We start from the raw sequence: 24507 nt of genomic DNA on the forward strand, positions 1-24507 counted from the left end.
CTCAATAAATTATTTCGAAGACATAGGCCCTCAAGGAATCTATCAATTGTTTTCCTCCATAATTTTGCCCGAAGACCTACACTCAAATAAAGTGGACGAAATTATTTTACTTTTCTCAATTATTGCAAATCTTGACAAAACCTATATATGCTCTTTTTTGGGCGCAACTTACATTATTTCCATTGCTGGCAACTGGACCATTTCATGAATCAGTTTTTGTTCTCAATAAATTATTGTACATTTTGAGTATATCTTGGGCGTCCCTTATAATTTTTGCTACAACAAAATATGTTGGGCGCCATTTGCGTTTTTCTCCCCATATAGTAAATTCATTTCTACTAAATGCTACTGATTCTGACAGTGGTACAAGAGAGTTGTGTCAAGGACAAACAGAGAAAAAATATATATCCATTTAATCTTTAAGATTGCCGTAAGTCAAACCTTCCAAATTGACCTGAATATTTGAAGTACATATTCACTGTGTTCTGTAACCTTCTTTGTTAATTTATTGCAATTCTTTATTTCTTGCACTCCCATTTCACAATCGCTGATTATCAACAAAAATTCATAAATATACTAATTGTTCATGTCTGGGTAATTAACGAGAATGGGAAAAAAATGAGAAAAAAATATTCTTAAGAAAATAAATAAAGTATGCCTTTAACACCATTAAATTGTTAGCAAATAGATAATGTTAATTACACAAGGCAACAAAATTCTATGGCAGAGATTTTGAAAAAAATTCTAAATTTAAAAAGGATTACCAAAAAAAAAAATCCAAGGCCAAAAAAGTAATATGTGGACTCAATGTTAGTTTTAAGTACACAATTTTGACCTACAAAAATCTATTTTGTTACCCAGTGTAATAAAGTGTATATAGTATTATTAAGTTGTACAATATTTTTTGACGTAATTATAACAAGATAATGTTTATCTCCATTGTTTTTTTTTCTTTTTGCCATACAGATAAACATACTCACATAGATTCTAGTTTCATTTGTAAATTTATAGAAGGTTTTTTGTTTTTCTTCTTCACTGTTATTATTTTTTAGCATAAAGTGTGAACAAGTTTAACTAATTGAAATAGATAAGACTTACTGTACGGCGAAAAAAAAATACGAAATGAAATACAAAATTTATTGATTAATTGAAAAGTTAGCTGGAAAAATATAATTTACCGTTTGTTTTTTTATGCTACCCATTAATGGCAAACTGATAAAAAGAAACAAACTATTGCTGCGAGAAACACTGGCTGCGAAAAATGAAAATGAGATCATATTTGATGAAAATGTAATCGCGAAACGTGTCTAATGTAACATTTTTACTTGAATGCATTTAAATTAGATGATAATCAACTGGTTATGGAATTGGAATTTGCAAATTAAAGAAAGATTAGAAATTTTGAAATACAATAATCCGAATTTAAAATTCTTTTGGATGACCATTCGGTTTTTTTTCGATCTGCAAAAGAAAGAAACCCCTAATCGAACAAACTCCTCAACAGGAGCTCACTCGCAACTCTCAAGGAATGTATCAATCTTTGTTCTCAATAAATTATTTCCAAGTTGCAATCAAAAATTCTGAACATTATTTCCCAAATTAAAATTAAAAAAATAAATGTTTTTGAAAAGATTTTTAATTTGGAAGACTAGAACCACCGTCACCTTTTTTTTAAGTTGTCATCTCCATAAATAAATCAATCTTTGTTCTCAACAAATTCTTTCCAAACGTCTATAATCAAAATAACTATTATCAGATTTTTAATCTGTACCAATTCAAAATTCCTTCGGATGACCTTTCAGGGTTTTCTTCAATTTGCAAAAAAGAAACCCCTAATCGATAAAATTCCTCAACTCCTCTGAACTCTTAAGAAATGTATCCATCTTTGTTCTCAATAAATTCTTTCTGAACGGTATTATTTCCCAATTTGTTTATTGCCTAGGGGATTTTTATGACCATATAAAATCGAAGATAAAAAACAAATTACTAATAGGGAAAATAAATGTTTTTTTTTTGTTTTTGAAAGGATTTGACAATAATTTTATTTTTTTAATATGAAAAAAAATGATTAAGAAATTAATCAATTTTTGTTCTCAATAAATTGTTTTCAAACGTCTATAATGAAAAATTACTATTGGGAGAATTTTAGAACTAAATATCGGAGACACACAAAAAGTGAAATTTTTTAATTTTGAATTCTTTCCAATATGTTTGCTTTCAAAAGACGGCCTTTACTTTTTTATTTGAAATCTCTTCGATTGAACTCCTCAACAGGCAATTAAGCAGAATCCCGATTTGTTGGCCATGTACACTACAAATGAATCAATCTTTGTTCTCAATAAATTATTTCAAATCCCTAAAATTGTAAACACATGAAAAAATACAAGTTTTTAAAAATATTTTGAATAGCTTATATTAGTGCTTTATGCAAAATACATTTGGATGCCTTTCGAAATCACTTCGACTGAACTCCTCAACAGGTGATTAACCAGACTTTGTTCTCAAAAACATTCTTTCCGACCGAAAATTATAATTTCCGGACTAATTATAATATTGTTGATTACCTATCTACTATCAGAATCAAAAAATTCCGATTTTTTGGCCATGTATACCAAAAACCAATCAATTTTTGATCTCAATAAATAAAATAAAAGTTTTTGAAAAGATTTTGAATGCTTGTGAACAGGTTTTAATTCAAAAGACTTTTGGATGCCCTTATGTTTTTATTTGTTCTTGAAACATCTTCCGAAATCTCTTGGACTGAACTTCTCAACAGGTGATTAAACCCTAAAAAACCCTCGAAATATTCTACATAACCTTAACAGGATAGACTAAGGAAGGAATCCACAAGCTTGGAATATTTCAGAGAATATTTTTCAAGGTTCCTCGTGTTTGTTTTTTAAAAAAATATTTTTTCCAAAGTCTTCACGACCTAGGATTTTCAGTTCCTTTAAAAAATCACCTATCATAAAATAAAACCAACATATTTTACATAACCTGAAAAGGATACCCGATTTTGGAACTAAGGAAATATTCCACAAGCTTGGAATTTTTCAGAGAATATTAAAAAATATTCTTCCAAAGACTCCACGAGCTGGGATTTTCCAATATCTGGAACGAACCTATTACAAATCTCTAAGATAACATTAAACCAACATCTTCTACATAACCCAAAAAGGATAGCCGATTTCGGGACTAAAGAAGGAATTCGTGGATTCCTTGGATTTTTCAGATAATATTTTTTTTGATTCCTCGTGTTTGTATTATTAAAAAAGAAATATTTTTTCCAAAGACTACACGAGCTTGGATTTATCAGTTTCTGGAACGAAGCTATTACAAATCTCACCTTCAACGGCATATACATCAGAACTTTTTACAAGGTTAACCTACTTTATGAGGATTTATTTGGCATATATGCAAAGGAATTGACAATTGAAACCCACTGGGTTAACGAAATCCGGTTGAATGTTAACGTACTATTCTATCATAAAATTAAACCAACATATGTCACATAACCGATTTTGGGACTAAGGATATATGAAAATACAAAAAAATCTACTTACGGACTGTGACCATTTTTGGATCATATGCACTGACACGTCGTTCCACCGCAATGATTTTCTTTTGCACCACACGTGCCCTATCGCCCACCGATTGCAATTCCTTTTGTAGATCATCAAAAATATCGCTGGCAATTAGTACCAATGAGGCCAATTGCCTTAGGGCATTACTCAAGGTTATATTGCTGATCGAATCGAATTCATAGCCGGCAACAATTTTTGCAGCCGTTGGCGATTGGGGTGTACGCAAACGTTGTTGTTGCTGGGTGTGGGATGGGCGCATAACTGCACCCGAAGAACTTGCCACCGATGAAGAACCTGCACCAGAATTGCTACCACGTACAGACTGTTGTCGTGTCGGTGAGGTGGGTATATTCGATAGAAATTCAACATGTTGTTTGAGTTTTTTCATTGGCATTGTGGGAGCAGGTGATACGGGTGGTAATATAGTGGAGGAGCAGCCATCATCTTCATGATCGGTGTTGTAGGAGAAACTGCTGGCAAAGCCACCATTATTGTGTACATGATCGGTGGTATCCTTGCCGCCCAAATCGTTAATAATTGCCGAACCAGCACCACCTCCATTGTTGTGGATTATGGCCGTGGTCACTGTGGTCGTGGAGGAGGCTGTTGTCGATGAGGTTAGGGAGGGTGATATTAAACCGTCCTTGGCATTGCTATTCAACAATGAGGCTGTCCTTGAAAGCAATACATCGTTGGGGTTGAGAGACAATGAAGGCGGTGGCGGTGATGACGAGGATGAGGAGGATAAAAATTCACTATCTGCTGCTGCGGCTGTTGTTATTCTGTTTTGTTGTGGATTCTCTCGGCCATTGAGAGAGGCATCTCTCTGCTGTTGTTGTTGGTGTTGTGGAGATAATTTGTTGTTGATACAATTGTTGTTTTGACATTTGCCGGGTATGCAAAGGAATTTATTGGCTTTTTGGTTACCGGAACCGGATGTGGAACAAACTTGGGCAAGATTAACCGGCTGTACAACACGCTGTACAAACGGCATTTTTAATTTTTCAAAATTATTTAACGAAAATTCAATTCTTTTTTTATTTCAAATAATAATATTTTTTTCAACACATGACTTTAAAAATAAAATTTTCAAAATTAAATTTTCAAATATATTTTTTTCTTTTTTTTCAAACAAACACTTTGAAATAATATTTTTTTTGTGATTTATTTTTTTTTTTCAAAAATTTTCAAACTTAACACATTATTTTTTTGCCTGTTGGCATCATCACATCACAACATCATCATCCTCAGCGGCACTGTGTATCCATACATCCATCCATTGATCCGCCTGTCTGTCGTTATGTTTGTCTGAACGTCGAACGTATCATAAAACCGGTAAAACCACTTTATCCATTTGAACTATCGAACGCATAAATCCTCCTTTTTGTCTCATCTCATCTGTGGATTCTTTTATTTTTATTTTCGTTTCTTCTTCTTTTATTTTTCTTCACTGATTTTTGTTGTTGTTGCTTGGATTTTTAATGTGAAGACATTCTATATTGTCTACAGCACCGAACACCGAACACACACACACCTTCCTTTTAAATATGCGTTGCTGTTGTTGTTGTTAATTTTTATGCTGCGGTTGATTCTTCACATTAATAGGCGGCGTGATTTTAGCCTTTTTTCTGGTTCACTAAAGACAACAACTTTTTTTATTTATTTGAATTTTTAATTTAAAAATAAAGTTTTAACAACAAAATTCCTTTACACAGATCTTTAGAAGATCTCCTTTGAAACCGTTTTGTTTAACTTTGTTTTTTATTCATTAATTTTTTAATTGAATAAATATTTTTCAGCTCTCTATAACACTGTGTTTACAATTTAGTGTTGTTGTTTTTTATTGCTTTATTATTTAATTTTGTTTTATTCATCGAAATTTTTATTCATTCCACACTTTTTTTAATTTTATTTAATTTTTTATTTTAAATCTTTTACAACACTGCTTAACCAAAATAAAACAGAACGCACCACACGCCAAACCGTTGTTATTAATTTATTTTTTTATTATTCCTTTTTACACCGCCTTTCCGTCAAACACTTCTTCTTCTTCATTAATTCATGGATTTAAAATCCATCCGCTACGCGCGTCCAACAAAAAAACAATTCCGCCGCTGCTATCATCGACATGCAGACAGTTTCGCGTCTATTTTGGTTTTGCTGTTTTTCCATTTGCCTGACATCGGCGAGTCTACTCATTCTCTCACACGCTCTCTCTTCTCAATGACAGCCGCTCTCTCCCTTTCGACTCTTCTCTGTTTATGTTATGTGCCGTTCTCTCTCATTGGAATTACGTTACTACCTGCACTAACTGGTTCTTCATGTAAACAGTGTTGCCACAGCAAAGGTAACGCCATTATCGACCATGCAAAATACAGCATTACCAACCGTATTTGTCGTTCAATAAATTGTAGGGTAAATTGGTATCGTGTAAATAACTTCCAATTAGATTTATTAAATATTTATTAAATTTAATATTTAATATTAAAACTTAAATATTTATTCAAGAAATTAATCCTTTTGTTTACATTAGGAGAAAATATAACATTTTTTTCGAAATTCACTGAATTGAAGCCCCTTTTTAAGCCGCATCGTCTAGACTTTTATCGTGATAATGTGCAAATAAAAATCAATTCTCATAAAAGTACACAAAAGGCAACGCTTTAAAATACATTCAAATTCTAAATAGGTGCCTTGCAAAAAATGAATAATGCAGCAGCTAAAAATTTGAAAATTGTATACTTTTTCAAGGTAGGGCACATGCTACAATTATACAAGGTAAGGCATCTTTTGTCAACAAAGAGACTTTGCTATTTGAAAGACATCGGGTGACGTAGAGGATGATAGATACCAAGCAAGGGCTCGGATTGGATTTAACATGGCAAAGCCTAGGCTTATCTTGGTGGCCCTTTCATCTCAATTGTGGACACTGAACTCCCCGCGGTGTCACCTGGGGTAGCTACAACATATGCTACCCCATAAACAAATGGGTTAAGGCGTCGGGTTAGTTGCCCTCCTACTATAAAAAAGCAACGAAAAAGTAAACCAAACCTCGCAAATGTTTATGACCCCCTGCATACGTATAAAGGACCACGATCTGCCAAATCAGCACTTGGAATGTGCGCACGTTGTGCGGAACAAGTGCAGTTTTCGCTTTGGCGGATGGATGTACACAAGAATTACAAAGCCGATATTATTGCCTTACAGCATATGCGATAGAAAGGGACAGGCGTTAGTAAACTGATGACTAAGCCCTGTATATAGCTGCCATGAAACGTGACATGCATTTGGCTGCGGATTTATGTTTATCAGGAGAATATAAGACTTCGTCTCTAGATTCACTCCAGTAGATGACCGCATAGAAACAGCATATGAACGCTGCCCTGGCCATGTCATTAAAATTTTACTTGGAGATTTTAATTCTAAAAACGGAAATTTTAATGAAAAATTCAGGCTCCATGAAGAAACATCCGACAATGGCATGAGGTGGATTGACTTCGCGGCACAAAAATATGGTTGTTAGCAGTACCAAATTAAAGCATCTCGAAATATATAAGGCCACCTGGATTTCTCCTGATCAATTAACGAGAAATCAGATTGATCATGTGTATTTTTTTAAATTAGAAACATCCAAATATGGGCATTTTGGAAGAAAATATTTTTTGGTTATTTTGTGATACTTTTCGAACTCGAACCAAAATGATCCACCAAATTTTATCCGAAAGGAATGGTGTTCACAGAAAATGTGTTCTCCACAAAATTCTACTCTGGCACATAAAATTAATAGGTTCAATATGTAGCCTCGACAATCCAGGTTCGCACTCGTTTTAATGGAGCAGTAAAGTTGCGATCTAATGTTACATGGAAACTCGACGTCGAAAAGCTGCAAACACAGCAGATAGCAGAAGCCTACTACGCTCAACTAACACACCTGCTTTACGAAAATATCCTTGTCCCGATAATAAAATAGAAGCACAATCGCAAAGAATTACTACACCCTACAAACTGCAGCCAAAGCAACACTTGGGTACCAAAAACCACCATCAAGAAACTCGTGCGATGGAGAAATATCGGTAGAAAGGAGAAATACATTTTTTCAGAAAAAGGAAGAAAGAACTAGAAAAACGTGAGCGGGAGCAAATCGAGATGTACAGGAGTCAGAATGAAATCCAGAAATTTTACCAACGAGTAAAACACCAAACAGAAGGCTTTGTTGCAGGCATATCCTCCTATAGGGAGGATAACCTAGCCAGGATGAGGTCAGAATAGCAATCAATCAGCTGAAGAATAATAAAGCAGCAGTTGCCGAGGGCTACCAGCCAAACTATTCATAACCGGTGGTCAGATGCGGGTCAGTAGAATGCACCAGCCCAATGATTGAACCTCGTAATCCTGTGTCTCGTGCACAAAGAAAGGAGACAAGACGATATGTGCCAACTATAGAGGAATAAGCCCCTTCCGATCGCATATAAAGTGTTATGCAGCGTTCTGTGTGAACGACAGAAGCCAATGGTCAATGGCATTATTGGACCATACCAATGCGGCTTCAAATCTGGCAAATCCACCATTGACAAGATTTTTACTCTGTCCCAAATCCTGGGAAAAACACATCGCACTCTGTACACCAAAGAACACATTTTACTCGCATACGCCGAAGACATCGACATAATGGGTCGAATATTGCATTTGAACAATTGAGAAGGAGTCTGCCAAAGTGGGACTAGCAGTAAATGGCGAAAATACCAAGCTGATGGTATCTACTGTGAAACTTGAAAAGTACAGCTTCGAGGTAGTCAAAGATTTAAAATACCTCGATTCTGCCATAAATAAAACAAATGACATCAGTTTTGAAATACGAAGAAGGATAGTGTTGGCCAACAGATGCTACTATGGTCTGAGTAAGTAATTCAAAAAAACAAGGCCAACTCTCGCCAGACCATCACACTCTACAAGACGCTGATACTACCCGTGCTGTTGTATGGATCTGAAGTATAGGTACTTGCGCAGGCAGATGAGGCAGCTTTTGGAGTGTTTGAGAGACAAATTCAAACGGTGAATATTGTCATCGAATGAACCATGAGTTGTACCATATATTCTCGGACACTGACATAGTTAGACGTATCGAGCTGCAGTGACTACGTTGGCTAGGCCATCTTATGAGAATGGATAAAGATGCCCGAGCCCAAAAGGCATATAAAAGCGAACCAACTGATGGTTCACGCAGAAAGGGAAGCCCAGGAATAAGATGGAAAGATCAAGTTGAGGACAACATTGCCGAATGTGATCTTTCAAACTGGAAAAACCGCGCAAAAGACCTGCGCGCCTGGAAATCTTTTTTAAGCTCGGCTTATGGAACGAAAGTTATGTCACAAGCCAGCTAAGTAAGTAAGAAAGTTTTTAATATCACAAAAATGGTATTTTGAAATTAAATTATATTTATTTTATTTCAAATATATATGTATATATATATATATATATTAGGTTGGGGAAAACGAAATCCATTATTTTTTCGGCGGATGGCTGTACTGATAGATTTCTCGTAAAGTATCGATCAAACAATTTCCGATTTATGCTCGTTGGAAGGGTGACATTTCCCAGTAAAAAATATGTTGCTGCCTTCTTTTTTTGTGCATTCAGTTGTGAGTTACAGGGTGTTAAAAATGGAAGTGAACACGGAGAAAATTCGGTACATTTTACAGTTTTTCTTTGACAAAGGCGATGCTGTAACAGCCAATTATGTGCAATTTTGGCCAGAAACTTGGGGAGCTTGGTTGGGAAGTTTTAATTATCCGCCACACAGTCCGGACCAAGGCGTATTTAATAAGGTGTAAGTGACAATCATATGGTTTCAAACTTTTTTCCTTATTGTTTGTACAGTAAATTGTTAAAAACATTTTCAATATTACTTTTCGATTTCAAAAATGGTCTTTAAATGTAGTATTTTTTATTAATAAAAATTAAAGAAAATACATTCATAGAGGCGGACGGAAAGGAAACCTATGCTTAACTCAGTTATAACCCCGTTCGCCGATTGGTCCACATATTTTATGTTATGTGTGGAAATCTGTCCATAAATCCCAGCTACTCATGAAATCGAGGAGATTATGTTAGCATATATTGGAATCGGCCGCTTGGTGCTTGTCACAATCCTCGGCGGAGGTTAAATACGCCTATAAAAAGATTTTATATGGTTAACACAATTTCCATGATTTAGTCTTTGGCCGGGGATTAAATTGAAGGACATACAATTTTCTTTAAGAAGGCAAAATTTGAAACCACTCCATAGAAAAAATAGATTGTAATTCACAATATTAACAACATCCAACATGGGCTGCATGTGGGAAACATAAAATTAATCGCGACCAGGTCTTAAACTTTATTTTTCATTCACCCAAAACCGCCAATAACCCAAGAATATACAAATTCATTAATTATTTCTCAAAGAATAGTTCTTGACAAAAATAAATTAATAATTGTTTTTTTTTTTCAAAAACTTATTGTCAGCATGACAATTTAATTTCTATAACAACAATGTTGTTTTTGAAAAATATTTGTTGTTGTATCTGATGCATACACCTCATTAAATACACCTTGGTCCGGACTTGGCACCTAGCGATTACCATCTTTTTCTTGCATTGCAAAATTTCTTTAATGATGAAAAATTGGTATCTAGGAAGGATTGTGAAAATCGACTACTAGAGTTTTTTTTGCAAATAGAGAGCAGGACTTCTATGAGAGAGGCATTATGAAGTTACCTTTAAAATGTACTATGGTAAATCACAATTAAAATGTTTGCTGTGTTCCCAAACCTGCAACATAGCACTATATTGTACTAGTTTTGCAATTGTTGCTAGAAAAGCGTTTCCTTGCGCCGAAAAGTAGGAAAAATTGAAGTTAAATTTAAGAGAGTTAAAACCAAAATGGCGTTCTCTTCTCCTATTTTCTGCAAGACCAATTTGGCCTAGCACGAAATAGTAAATGTAGTAAATTATGAATTTGACATTTGATTGCCAGAGATATACAGTCCGAAATAAAGCATATGAAAGTTAGGGCTTCAACAAAAGGGACACACGCTCAGACGCACACACATTTGCTTGAAAAAAAAAACAAATAAGAAATTTAAAAATGGACAATTCTCTTTTGAATGAAGATGAATGGCTGGCAGAAGATTCAGATGAAGATACTATGGAATGAAAACTTGGATTGGTCAATCGTACCAAAATATCCAAAATATTTTGGGCTTAAGACAAGTTTAGGGGCTCCACTTGGATCGCTTTGACATTTTTACAGTAAGTAGTCCTCGGTGAAGTGATTACAGTGATATGGGGAGAAATGCATACTTCCCGAGAAATGCCTTGAAAGTTCGGAGAGTATGTTGTTTTAATTAGCCGTATCATTTTAAAGGTTATGGTTTGTGTTATATAACTAGATGAAGAATATATTGCGTAGCCATGTATGAGTCTGTCCATATGTGAAAGTCTTATTCTTAAGTTCTCTTAAAAAATATCCGGTATAACCTTTTAATGATACCCATATTGCCTTGGTGGCAATAAAAAAAGGGTTGTTTTAAACAAAATATGTTCCGAAATTTCAAGGCCAATATCTCGGGAAGTATGCATTTTCCCACATGAAATGTATATCACTGTAATCTGCACAAGGAGGGCTACATACGGTAATCATTTCAAAATGATCCGAATGGAGCCTCTAAACTTGACTTGTTCCATATCTTGTTGTTCTAGTTCGCAAAATATCTACCAATTTCAATAGCATTAACATTATAGGAGCGTCCAGCCATGTAAGCCTTTCCGGGCTCGGAGTCGTCGGAAACTCCACTTCCAAATATTCGATAAGGTTTTCCTCTAAATTATACAAATAAAAAAATAAACAAAAAATATTTATATTATCAAAATCACGCAATGGACGCCGTTTAACTTTTTGTTTTTTTTTTTGTGCATTAGGTTTCTGTAGTCTTTTTTTGTCCTTAACAAATGAAAATTTTGATTTTGACGTTTCTTCATGTTTTAACTATTTTTCGTTCCTTTACTTTTTGCGCAAATCTTGTATGTGAGAGTAATTTTTGATAGTTCGCTCTTTTACTAGCTTTACTATCAAAAAGTACGGGAACGAACCTTTTGTTTTTATCATAAAACTACTGGGAAATAAGCTTCCAATTCGTTACATTTGGAACGGTTTTAAATTTGGCCGGTTAGAAAAATTGTATCACAACCAACTTCACTCTCACGAACTTCAAGTGTCAAAAAAATACAACTCTGCGCATATATTATATATATATACAAATGTCATATTTGATCGCATTTATTTACTTCAATCGTTTCGTCGTGTAAATAAAAAACTACAAAATTCTAGAAATTTAACTGTAGTGTTCAAACAATAGACTTTCTTTTCACATAGGCAAATATGCCGAAATATTATTGCGATTATTGTGACACATATTTGACCCACGACTCACCGTCGGTACGTAAAACCCATTGTACGGGTCGTAAACATCGTGACAATGTGAAATTCTACTATCAAAAATGGATGGAAGAGGAGGCACAACATTTAATCGATGCCACCACTGCGGCGTTTAAAGCTGGTAAAATCACACAAAATCCATTTGCTGGTGGTCCACCAAAGCCTGGTCCAGCGGGTGTCGCCTTGCCGCCACCACCTAATCTAGGCGGACCACCAAGACCAGGTATGATGCCACCAGGTATGCCACCACCAATGATGATGGGTCCCCATGGTGCGATACCGCCGGCAATGTTGGGTATGCGTCCACCACCGATGATGGGTCCCATGATGGGACCACCACCACCATTGGGAGCTATGCCGGGTGTGCGGCCGCCAATGATGATGAGTGTGCCACCACCGAAATAACAAAATGACGACTAGGATGAGAACCAGCAACGTTTAATGATTGAAGTGCGGGATGGAAAAAATCGTTTATGGATGGAAATTTGACTATTTTTTGAATGCATATATTGAAAATAAAATACAACCATTGGAAAAATATTGTAATGTATAAGTTTTAGGACATAATTAATTCAATTTTTCTCATCATTTGTATTAACCTGATACAATTCAAATATATTATTTGGAATAAGAGTAAACAAAATAAATTGTTTGTTTTTTTATTTTGAAGATTATGTATGCAGTAAATGTCCCTGCAATCTTGGGGTGAGCTTGCTCCATGGCCATCTAACAACCTCTCTGTGTTATAAAAAAATTCAAGGTCTATCCAGGTGGTCAGATTGGGTGTTGGGGGAAAATCAGTAGCAACTCCAAACACCGCCTTGTAACGGGTTGGCTCCTCATGACATCGTTAGACCATCTACCGCATAGAAATATACTTTCATTACAATACCCTCTTGGCTATTTCATAGAGGTCATTCGAACCATCATTGTAGATGGAACTCAGGTAATCTGCAGTCAAGGATTACTTTTGAAATTATATTCTGCAACTTGGTGGTCTTAAGGATCGCCTGACTATCACATATACAGTTCAATACCCAGTTCGGCCAAGCAGAGGTATAATTCACAAATTCAGGAGTATCCAAATAAGTAAATCTACGCCTGTTTAGGCTCCCTGAAAATTTGATGTATAAAAATTCACACCTGTTTACTTACTTAGCTGGCTTGTGATCTTTGACTACCTCGAAGTTGTAGTTCTCAAGTTCCAAAATTGGTCCGAGTGTACTGGACGTCTTGCGCATTTATACCATCAGCTTGGTCTTCTCGCCATTTACTGCCAGACCCACTTTGGCAGACTTCTTCTCAATTCGTTCAAAGGTGGCTGTTACCGCTTTCAGTGTTCGACCCATAATTTGGTCGATGTCATCGGCGTAGGCGAGTAACATATGTAGTTTAGTGTACAGAGTGCCATTTCTGTTCACTTTTGCCTCTCGTATGACCTTTTCCGGCAGGATGTTAAAGAGGTCACACGACAAACTGCCACCTTGTCTTAGTCCTCGTTAGGTATGAATTGCTCCTATAGGTATTTTCCTAGTTTAACTGTTGATATTGCACCATTTAAAGTTATCCGGCATAGCCGTATTAATTTTGCAGGAATGCCAAACGCAGACATGGCTTTATACTCCTCTGAACGAATAGGGCTATCGAATGCGGCTTTATAGTCGACGAATAGATGGAATGTGTCGATGTGTTTTTCGTGGATTTTTTCCAGGATTTGGCGCAGAGTGAAAATCGGGTCGATGGTGGATTTGCCAGATCTGAAGCATTGGTATGGTCAAATAATGTCATTGATCATTGGCTTCAGTCGTTCACACAGCACGCTGGATATCACTTTATATGCGATGAGAAGGAGACTTATTCCTCTATAGTTGGCACATATCGTCTTGTCTCCTTTTTTGTGCACGGGACACAGGATGCTGAGGTTCCAGTCATTGGGCATGCATTCTTCTAGCTAAATTGTACTAATCAGCTGGTGCATGTTCCTTACCAGCATCTGATCACCAGTCTTGAATAGTTCGGCTTGTAACCCATCGGCACCTGCTGCTGTATTATTTTAAAGCCGATTGATTGCTATTCTGACCTCATCTTGGCTAGGTGTTATACCCTCTATACCGTCGTCTATTATTAGTTTTGGGGTATCTTCTTCACCGCTACTATTTGATACCAGAAGTTTTTCAAAAATGCTCCTTCCAGATCCTCAGCACGCTGTCTGTATTTGAAAAATTAATTTAAAAAATCAAAGCCAATGTAGGCAGGGTACATCAAAATTTAATTTAAGGTCCCTGAAAAATTATTTAAAAAAAATCGAAGCCTGTTTAGTCTTTTTGAAAATTAATTTAAAAAAAAATCAACGCTTGTTTAGGGTCCCTGAAAAATTAGTTTTAAAAATCCACGCCTAAAAAAAGATAATTAAAAACTATCCACGCCCGCTTTACGGTCACTGAAGAACTAATGTAAAAGAAGCCACACCCGTTCAGGATCCTGAAAAATTATTTTAAAAAAATCCACGGCTGTTTAGGGCCTCAGAAAAAAATATTTAAAATGCAAATACTTTGTAGAATTTTTAGTTACTATTTTTTTTTTTATTAACTTTTTACATTTTTTTAAATGTATATACATACTTTGTTCAATATAGAAATACATATTTGCCTTAACTACAACAAATTGTTATACAAAAAAAAATAAAAAGATTTTTTTCTCATATCATAAAAATATTTATTGCTCAATTTATTTGTTTTTTTTTTTCATTTTTTATTTAATATTAGTTACAATTTTTGTGATGTTGTTCTTTTTTTAATCATTGGTACAATTCAATTTGGGTTTGCGGCAACAATGCACAACAACAACTACATGTGCGAAGTTATGCATTGCTCTGACATAGTATACATAAATAAATAAAATGCTTAGATATAATTTTTAGTTCATAAAAAGAGAAATGCTTTCGTTTTAGAATTTAACTACTAGCCTCACAGAACGGAAAAAAACTAAATAAAATTAACAAAAAACATATGAATTGCACAAATGAAAATTATTAAAAATTGAACTAAAATTTGTTGTCGGTCGCGATCATCAAGATCATCCATCATCAGTTTTGTTCTTGAGACTGAGAAAATACTTAAATGATTAAATATACATTTTTATTTGTTATAATTGTCATATTACTAAAACTAATTAAGGATTTTTTTTTTATATATTATGAATAAAATCTTAGAAATAATTATTTGTTTTAAAAAGAAAGTCACTTAAAAACTAAACGTACACACAGATTTATGGTCTAATTCCCCAATTGTTGTGTTCCGAAAGAAATTTGCCTTATAATTAAATTCATATAACCATTATCATTCCATATGAGGACGCTTACTGGGTGATACTAAAACGGCTTGTTGTTGTTGTGTAAATGCAGGATTTATAATGTGATTTTCATAACGTTTATATTCGGAACCTATGTGCTCCAAATCTAAATTGGCATTTAGGACAACGACCTGAAAAAAAAACAATTAAGAGTTAGTATTAAAAAAAATAATAATTTTTAAAATAAAAAAAAATCGATATTCACAAACATTTTTTTAAATAAGAAACTAATTTATTTTTTGTTTACCTTTTTATTAAAAGCTGGATTATTAATCAACCACTCCTCGTGCAATTTATGCAATTCTTCTAGATATTTAATAGGTACACAACTTTCTTCGGAACGTGCCCGTTTGCGCATACGTTCATAGACCACCTCTGGTGTGGTACGTAAATATACTGTAATATATTGAAAAAATGGAGAATTAATTTCAAATTGTTTTTGATAAAAATATAAAAAAGGTAGTTATTACCTATGAGATCAGCCTGAACATGTATTGAATCGTCAATAAATTTATACCATTCCTGGAGAACATGATACATTCCTTCGTGAATTATATTGTTTCTATACATGTTCTCAACAAAGCAGTATCTGTAAAGAGATGAAAATTTAAATGAAAAACTTGAGTCAAATATTAGATATACAGAAATTATAATTTATGATTTAGATTCAAATCTGCGTTAATAAAGAACAAAAATTCACAATGTATCCTCATAAAGTCTACGACGTCGAGGATTTTTTTTTAATATTTTTGAAGTAGTCTACCATGGCGTAGATTTTTTAAAAATATTTCAAGACGTGTAATTTTTAATATATAACATATATTTATAAGGAGTCTACCAAGCCGTGTTTTTTTTAAATCAATTTTTCAATGTCCGATTTTGTCGCGATTTTTATAAGAATAATTTTTCAATTTTATCAAAAGTTGTGGATTTTTTGTTATTGTGAATTTTTAAAAAAATATTTTTGAAGTCAGTCTAAACGGGTGAATTTTGGGTCTTTGAAATATCAACGCCTGATTTGAGTCTTTGAAAAATTAATTTAAAAAATCCACGCCTGATTCGAGTCTTTGAAAAATTAATTTAAAAAATCCACGCCTGATTCGAGTCTTTGAAAAATTAATTTAAAAAATCCACGCCTGATTCGAGTCTTTGAAAAATTAATTTAAAAAATCCACGCCTGATTTGAGTCTTTGAAAAATTAATTTAAAAAATCCACGCCTGATTCGAGTCTTTGAAAAATTAATTTAAAAAATCCACGCCTGATTTGAGTCTTTGAAAAATTATTATTAATAGAATCCATGTCTGTTTAGGGTCCCTGAAAAATTAATTTAGAAAATCCTCGCCATTTTAGGGTCCCCGAAAAATTAATTTAAAAAAATCCACGCCTCTTTTGGGTCTGAAAAATTGATTTAGAAAATCCTCGCCATTTTAGGGTCCCCGAAAAATGTATTTAAAAAATCCACTTTTGTTTAGGGTCCCTGAAAAATAAATAAAAAAAATTGATCCCGTTTTATGGTCCCCGAAAATTAATTTAAAATGAAAATTTACGTCTGTTTAAGGTCCCCGAAAAATTAATTTAAAGCATCCACGCCGGTTTAGGGTCCCTGAAAAATTAATTTAAAAAAAAATCGATTCCGCCCTATGGTCCCTGAAAAAAATATTTAGAAAATTCACACCGAAAAATTAATTTAACATAAAGTATTAAATAATTCTTAAATTGTTGGTTTTTTCCAAATGAAATGATCAAAAAATGTTTTTAAATTGACATATGTACATATATCATTTTCTCTGGAATATTGTTGGTAATTTTAAATTTTCTTTATATTTTTTGTACAAAGCTCCTCTTTTTAATATTTAAAAACCCAGGTTGTAATACCCTGCACAACTATGTTGTCAGGGTATTATAGATTTGTACATCCCGATCGTCATATCTCGACTAGCTGAATCGATCTAGACACGTGTGTCCGTCCGTCTGTTCATTATAATTTGTAAACACGATACAGGCCGTATGGACCATTTTTCACGAAATTTTGCATGTAGGATGGGTTCTGGCCAATGAAGACCACTATTGTTTTTGGTAAAGATCGGTTAGTATTTAGGGGATGAAATGGACCAAAAACTTTGTTTTTGTCTGATTTTCTGGTCGCTCCAGAGGCCGTAATTATGGCCCAAACATCGCGAATTTTTACATGGAGAAGGGGATCGGGTCAAAGTATAAGCATGCCTGCTTTGATAAAGATCGGTCATTATTTAGCGCGTCAAATGGACCCTGACTTTTGTGTGAAAAATTACAAACTTTGTATTTTATGGCGTATATATTTATTCGCGGAGCATATAGATCCGCGAAATTTATAGTGTATCCAAGAGGAATGGTTGACCTTCAAAATGACTCCAAATACATTGTCGTATGTACTCGGATGTGGAAGTTACACACAAATATTTACAGGTGCACAAATACGTATTCAGATAATATTTAGTAACCCATTACCTCATTAGAGGGCGGAAATATAGCGTTGATTCCTTTAAAATTTTCCATGAAGTTCCAAATATGGTCAAAGACAACGCCTATAATTTTCGATGGTGATATGATTAAAATTTTGGGATGAAGCGGACCGAAAACTTAATTTTTTGTGTGTTTTCTGGTCGAATATAGGCGAACATCACAACACAACCCACCGTGAAGGAAATCGGAATAAAAATCAGAGTTCCGTGGTAGTTGTGTAGGGTATCGTATGGTCGGCCCCGTTTGACTATACTGCTCCGCTCAATGGTTTTAAGGTTCTCTTTTGGGTCTTTGAAAAATTAATTTAAAAAATCAACGCCTTTTTAGGGTCCTCATATACAAATTTATATAAAAATCTACGCCCTTTTAGAGTCCTGTTTTAGGTCTTTGAAAAATTATTTAAAAAAAAATCAACGCTTTTTTGGGTCTTTGAAAAAATACCAAAAAAATGGTAGTAATTTGAAATTTTCTTTATATTTGTTGTACAAAAATTCTTCTTTGTAATAATAATTATTAATTATTGGGTCTTAGGGCCAACTTTTCGAAGTACATATTACAAAATTTTGAGGAAACAAAAACTTTTATAAAAAAAAATGAATATTTTAATATAAATTCTACGCGCAAAACAAAAAATAGCCTCGACCAGTTTTTTATGCCCAAATTATTATTATTATTCTTTTGTATTGTCCAGTTTTTTAAAACCAGATTTTGCTAATCGGCAACCTAATCTGACAACACTTATCGTCCCATATAATATAAATTCCTGGAGGGGTATACACATTATAATTGACTAAATGTTTTTGTTATAAAAGCGTTTGACAGAAATGTCAATTGATGTCATAGACACTGCATTTTTTAGACTTTGTTAAAAGCCTTCATCATAGATTAAAACTCACGTTGAATTATCAACGATGATGAGCCTTGATAACAGCTAAAATTTGATAAGTATTTCGAACTACCACCCATTTAGGTCACGTTTCCTGAAATGTGTTATCGGATTTGTAACAAATTACTGAAAACACGTGCTATTTGTAAACAACATAGGCTGGGGAATGCATTAAAGGAGTAGTATTTAAATGAAGAATTATTATAAATCTCATCTTTCCTTGGAAACATCAACTCAATATTGTATTCAATAACATAATTTATACTACGCATCAACTGAACGATAGACAGATAAATAAAACAATAGGTTATTAATATTCTTACCTCGAACTGAAAATGGAACGTTCCATAAGTTTGACGGGCTTTTGTGTTTGCTGTGTATGACTTTGCAGCATGGTGAGAGTGACGTATGATTGAAAAGGCATAGCCCAACGTTCGGGTTCTTTGTACATCAATTCCTAAAAATAAGAAGCATGATTGCAACATAAATATCCACACATCATCCCCAACATATGACATAAAACTCATCGTATCGATACATACCAATAAATTAACGCCACGAACATTACGCCACTTCTCCACAGGCTCCGTGATGAGACATATTTTATCTTGAAATTGTTGGAAATGATTTAGGAAAGTAGTTTTGCCACTACCAATGTTGCCCTCAATTAATACGGTGAATGGCTGAGTTCCGGCAGCATATTTGGGTACTTTAGTTAGAGCAGCACTATTTCCAGCCATTACGGAAGAAAGTATACGACCTTGAATATAAACATGGAAATTAATTATAATAATAATACTTATATATAGCAAATTAAGCTAAAGAATTTTGAATTTGTTGCCAATAATTACAGTAAACAATTAATAGGACCAAATGTGTGTGTTTTCTAAACCAAAGTGCGTCAAGTAAAATAGATGGGTGGTGAGTGCTAGCTGTACGCAGTTTTCCTTTTTTGCAAATTCTGCTGTTCACAATTGATTTAAATTAAAACAAAAAACGCTTTCACAAAACACGAATTAGAACAAAAAAGAACTATTAATTTCTGTTTGTGCAACTTTCCACTACTACTGCAGTATGTTTGTTGCCTCCAAAGTTGATGATGTGATCAGTGAAAATGTCTATGTTATTAATGGAAAAAAGCGGGAAGCATTCGCGCTCGAAAACAGATTGTCAAAATTTTGTTTGTTTACGTTTGTAGTATTTTAATTGTTGTAATACGTTATTTTGTGTATATGGCAAGATCGTTGGCATCACATGGCATTGCCAGTTGCAATAAAGACGCCATGTTTGTCAAATGAACTAAATAATCAAAACACACACTTGACGTATGACAGAAATGTTGATATTAAGACGTAGATATACGTTTAAATGTTTTAATTGAATGACAAATACGTTTTGATTGGGGTATATATATGGAAATGTTTATGTCATATTTGTTTATAAATACATTTGAATACAGAGAACAATTAAACAATATTTATATTTTACAATATTTAGACTAAATCCACTTGATCTCAAATGTCAATTCCACAGCGTATTATATTTGACGTATACGCTATGGAATTGACGTTTGAGATCGAGTGGATCTCGTAAATCTAAATGATTTATTATGTCAAATATACTTGTAAACAAAAGCAAAATATTTTGTTTATTTTTGAATTTATTATTATCTTATAAATAAAATTGCTATCGGGTAGCAATTATGATTAAAATTAAATTGAATTAAAGTAAAATTTCATTACAAAATGGCAAACGTTTTCAACCAATTTTTAATTACAGCTGAATTTGGAAATATTTTTAATACTTTTTGTAGTTTGTAGGTAATATTGTAACAATTAATTTTAATTACAACGATGATACAATAATTCAAGTTTAAGGCAACTAGAGGTGAATAACAAAGAGTCAAAGTGGCTTCTTCTGTCAAATATAAAAAAACATACGGTTGTGTTTATTGGATTTTTTTTCTGAAACATAACAAAAAATGCGACAAATGAATGAAAGGAATTTGGGAAGAAATCATCCCAAAATTCAGTGTGGAATACCATTAAATGTTTGTTTCGTCATAACCCTGTGTTTTTAAGGAACAGGACAGTCAATGACAATTTAGTTTATATATAAAAATAAATAATGCCATGTTCTGACGGTCATCGGAACAACGTAGTTCGCTCTCAGAATTATGTACATGAATTAACCCGTTCATACAACACTATTCATAATTCATATCATCAGAGTTTTTAATTTCAAACTTTTTGTTTTTTGTTTTACACCAAAAATATAACATATTTTAGTGAATTACATAGGGATCTAAATAGAAAAAATAATTCTCTTTCTCCTGAATATAGTATGAATCCATATCTATTTACTTTTCATTCATGTTTTCCATTTTTTCTGAAAATGTTGTTTTTAATACATTTTTATATTTTCTCAATTCAAATGTCACATACTGTCACATATACAAATTTGGAGACTTTTTTGTTTGACTTGCACCATATTTGTTTCTTGTTTTGTACGCTAATTAGAACCAAGGGAAAAGAAATCAACACTGTAATTATACCGTGTTTGCATTTATATATTTTTTGGATATACAATAGCAAAGACATAAACGATTTTAACTGTCATATTGCATTATGTAGAAAACAAAATTTACATCCTGCTGCATATATAAAAACTCTACAATTTTTTACTTTTCATTCATGGTTTTCAATTTTACTGAAAAAGTTTGAAAATTTCATAAATATTTTCAAACTGTCAAAATTAATTTATTTTCGATAAATACTCTCAATTGTTAGGGATGGGACAAATTTATTGGTTATTCAGAGAGTGATTCGAATTGAACAACGTACAAAAGTCGGTGTTCGCTCAGACAATTTTGTATGGGGAACTAAGTAATTACTTCATAATTAAGGGTCGAACAACGAATGAGAGAGCGAACAACGCTCGTCTGTACATGGCATAAGTCTGAAAAGTGAGTTTTTCAGTAGAAGCTTTCAATGTATGGAAGTTTCTTTAATCGTACGTGACATGCTAAGTACATTTTTGCTTATAACTTTGGTTTGGATTGGCCGATGATTACCAAAATTTCAGTGAATTTAAATTAAGGACCGTAGTATCTAAAAACGTGAAGAACTTTAAAACATGCTAAGTCGACTTAGCCATGGCCTATAAATAAGGTCACCAAGGGAGACCAGCTGATTATCGATACCTCTCAAGTTTGCTGTCAAAATGCATTGTGAATTGACTTCCATTATGAAAACGTAAACAAAGTCGAAATTTTTGACATTAGATTTGTGAAAAAAACAGATGTTTTCCGATTTCGATTGCTATCTTGGTGACCTTATTAATAGATCTTCACAGTTCGTCCTCAGACGGCTCACAAGAAAGACGTGACCTAAAAAGTTTAAATGAGTATTATACGCCCACGAGCTTAAAAATAGATTTTTACAAAATGGCGGCTGTTAAGCGTTCGCTTAACTAACACGTGTGTTTTCAAATACGGATAACCTATAAAGTCCGAGTCGTTCAACAGAATTCAAACAGCTGCGCATGTAATTTTTAGATTTCGTAAATTTAGTAACAAAAGAAGATGCTTCCCGCAACTATGTGACTCCTTCACAGTAGAAGAGTTCACTGATACACAAGGCTTAGAAAGTCTGAACATTGTGGTCAAATTCTTGAAGAAGATCGAAGTCAACCTGTAAAACACAAACCACCATCTATGGATAAAGTCAAATTCGTAGCTTAAGCTACACATAGAGACATGGCTCTGAACATTCTAACACCAAATAGGACGTGAGCCAAGGAGGAGAGGAGTTAATTGAAAAAAAAAAAAAAAATAATAGATCTTGGACTTAGCATACTATGGTTCGGAGGCGTCGATATGTAGAATAAACGTCGAATTTCTATAAATCGATAGAGTCCGAAAAGTAAATAATATATTTGCTATAATAAAAATGTTTTCAAAAAATAAAATCGAGCGACATCAATACTGAAATACAATACTGTTTTTTGTACCAAAAACTGTATCACTTTTCCTAGAAGTACCAAAATGGCAAGTTATAAATTAATATTATAGCTGTTTACATGGTATAATAATAGAAGGTAACAGCAAGTGTTGTTGTACAAAAAACGATACAACAACCACATGTAAATTTGTTGTTGTAAGTTCTAGTTCTAGTGTCAACTCATTTGACAGAAAAATGTAAACAAACAAATTATCATCAAATTATTTTTATTTATGAAATATTTTTGAATCCTCAAAATAAAAATTGAAAAACATGAATGAAAATCTATCAAATTTATATTTCTATCGCTTCCACATCTTTCCTATAATTGAGCCATTGCAATATATATGTGTAACACATATGAAAATGCTGGGAATAGCGAGTTATTCCTTGAAGAAAGATTTGCTTCCTCAAACTTTCCCAGCAGGCAGATTGAGTAAATTGAATACAGGAGCACATTTAATAAAGAACAATTTCAAATTGTATGCGTTCCCAATTTTCCTGTTGGGTGATTTTTAAAAACATAATTTGTCAAATTCATATTGGCACTAGTATTACGTTGGAATCAAATCAGCTGGGATTTGCTGTTACCTTTTATAATTGTACCATGAGCTGTTTATTGCGCCATGAAATATTCAAAGAAAAAAGTTGCAACTACTTCACATTGCTTCATTTTAGTGAATAACTCATTGTATTGAACTATATTTCTTCACGGTGCGGCACGGCTCCGGCATATGGATTTTATTCGATTTACAGTGTTTTTTGTAGCGAATTTTACATGTGACACAATATTATAACTTACCCAATAACTTTGTTATCATTATATTGAATTGCTTTAGATGTTTTAAAACTTATTAATTTCACTTTTATTTCACAACAAACCCCACTACTGTGGTAATCAATTTCACGACTAATAACAGCTGTTGTTTAGAATCTGTGGGAAATGTGTGGTGGCAACCTATTTTAAAGGCGTACAAATGTTTTTGCTGAAAATTACGGTTATATTAATTTAAATTCAAAATTGAGTATTATAACTGATTTGAATTTGAATTCTTTAAATACTGTTTTAATTAAATTCAAATAGATTAAAAAAACATCTATTAGAACAAACATTTAATGATGATCCCTACTCGACATGGGACATTTGAAACCATGGAATAATATCTGAAATTTTCTATGTTTACAAATTGAAAGAAAATATTTGAAAAAACATTTCTCTCTTCGGGAACGAACAAAAATATTTTATTAATCGTAGTTCTTTTCGATTTCCCTTTTAGCTGAAGAACAGTTTGTTTGATTTGTTTTGCACCATTGCGAGACATCGAGACACAAGGTTTGATTTTTGCCTTCCCTCTATCACTCTTTCCAGGGGTCTTCGTCGACGCTACCGAGCAACTGCGTGGGTCTGTTCGTGGCTAGTTGTAGCGCATCTGAAAAACAAATTCTCTTCACAGCAACTGTTTGTTTTTGTTGTAGCAGCTTGTACTGCTGTGCATTTCTTCTTAATCATTCAGTTCAGGAAGGCTGCGAACTGTATCGGATGTGTCCAAAGGCTGGCTGGGCAGTTGAATAAGTGTAGTGTGTCATGTGGACCATTACCAGATGGCCGGCAGATATTATCGACCTCGCCATTAATTCGTGCCCAATATGAATTGAGGCGGCTTCAACATTCAGATCTTAATTGTGTCAACACCACTTTGGTTTGTC

General features: G+C 33.6%; 3 protein-coding genes across 3 annotated transcripts in view; 1 reads left to right on the forward strand and 2 right to left on the reverse strand.

Moving 5' to 3' along the window:
• LOC133330700 (serine-rich adhesin for platelets) overlaps nucleotides 1–4578 on the reverse strand; it is a 186789-nt gene extending 182211 nt beyond the window's left edge. Inside the window, exon 1 of the mRNA XM_061539106.1 lies at nucleotides 3564–4578. Coding sequence (XP_061395090.1) covers nucleotides 3564–4578 — 1015 coding nt within the window. The remainder of the gene's footprint in view (nucleotides 1–3563) is intronic.
• Nucleotides 4579–11995: 7417 nt separating this feature from the next.
• On the forward strand, nucleotides 11996–12476 carry LOC133330713 (U1 small nuclear ribonucleoprotein C). Its single transcript, XM_061539118.1, has one exon. It carries the CDS (start codon nucleotides 12003–12005, stop codon nucleotides 12462–12464), a length of 462 nt encoding a protein of 153 aa, XP_061395102.1. The 5' UTR covers nucleotides 11996–12002; the 3' UTR covers nucleotides 12465–12476.
• Nucleotides 12477–15397: 2921 nt separating this feature from the next.
• On the reverse strand, nucleotides 15398–19556 carry LOC133330702 (deoxynucleoside kinase). The gene is made up of 5 exons (XM_061539107.1): nucleotides 19342–19556; nucleotides 19123–19256; nucleotides 15881–15999; nucleotides 15658–15806; nucleotides 15398–15541 (listed from the first exon to the last, which is right to left on the reverse strand). Exons 1-5 carry the CDS (start codon nucleotides 19537–19539, stop codon nucleotides 15398–15400), a joined length of 744 nt encoding a protein of 247 aa, XP_061395091.1. The 5' UTR covers nucleotides 19540–19556.
• Between the last annotated feature and the right edge of the window lie 4951 nt (nucleotides 19557–24507).

The sequence above is a fragment of the Musca vetustissima genome, unplaced genomic scaffold, assembly GCF_032173495.1.
Source record: "Musca vetustissima isolate MV318-11 ecotype Yass unplaced genomic scaffold, APGP_CSIRO_Mvet_v1 utg7881, whole genome shotgun sequence".
Classification (NCBI taxonomy): Eukaryota; Metazoa; Arthropoda; class Insecta; order Diptera; family Muscidae; genus Musca; species Musca vetustissima.

Bases quoted from the DNA above. Each gene is read 5' to 3' on its own strand.
- LOC133330713 (XM_061539118.1), top strand. From the start codon at position 12,003: ATGCCGAAATATTATTGCGATTATTGTGACACATATTTGACCCACGAC.
- LOC133330702 (XM_061539107.1), bottom strand. From the start codon at position 19,539: ATGGCTGGAAATAGTGCTGCTCTAACTAAAGTACCCAAATATGCTGCC. The intron at 19,257-19,341 runs GTATGTATCGAT...TCTTATTTTTAG, and splicing joins TTCGTGGCGTTAATTTATTG to GAATTGATGTACAAAGAACC. The intron at 16,000-19,122 runs GTAAGAATATTA...ATCTCTTTACAG, and splicing joins CGTTCCATTTTCAGTTCGAG to ATACTGCTTTGTTGAGAACA.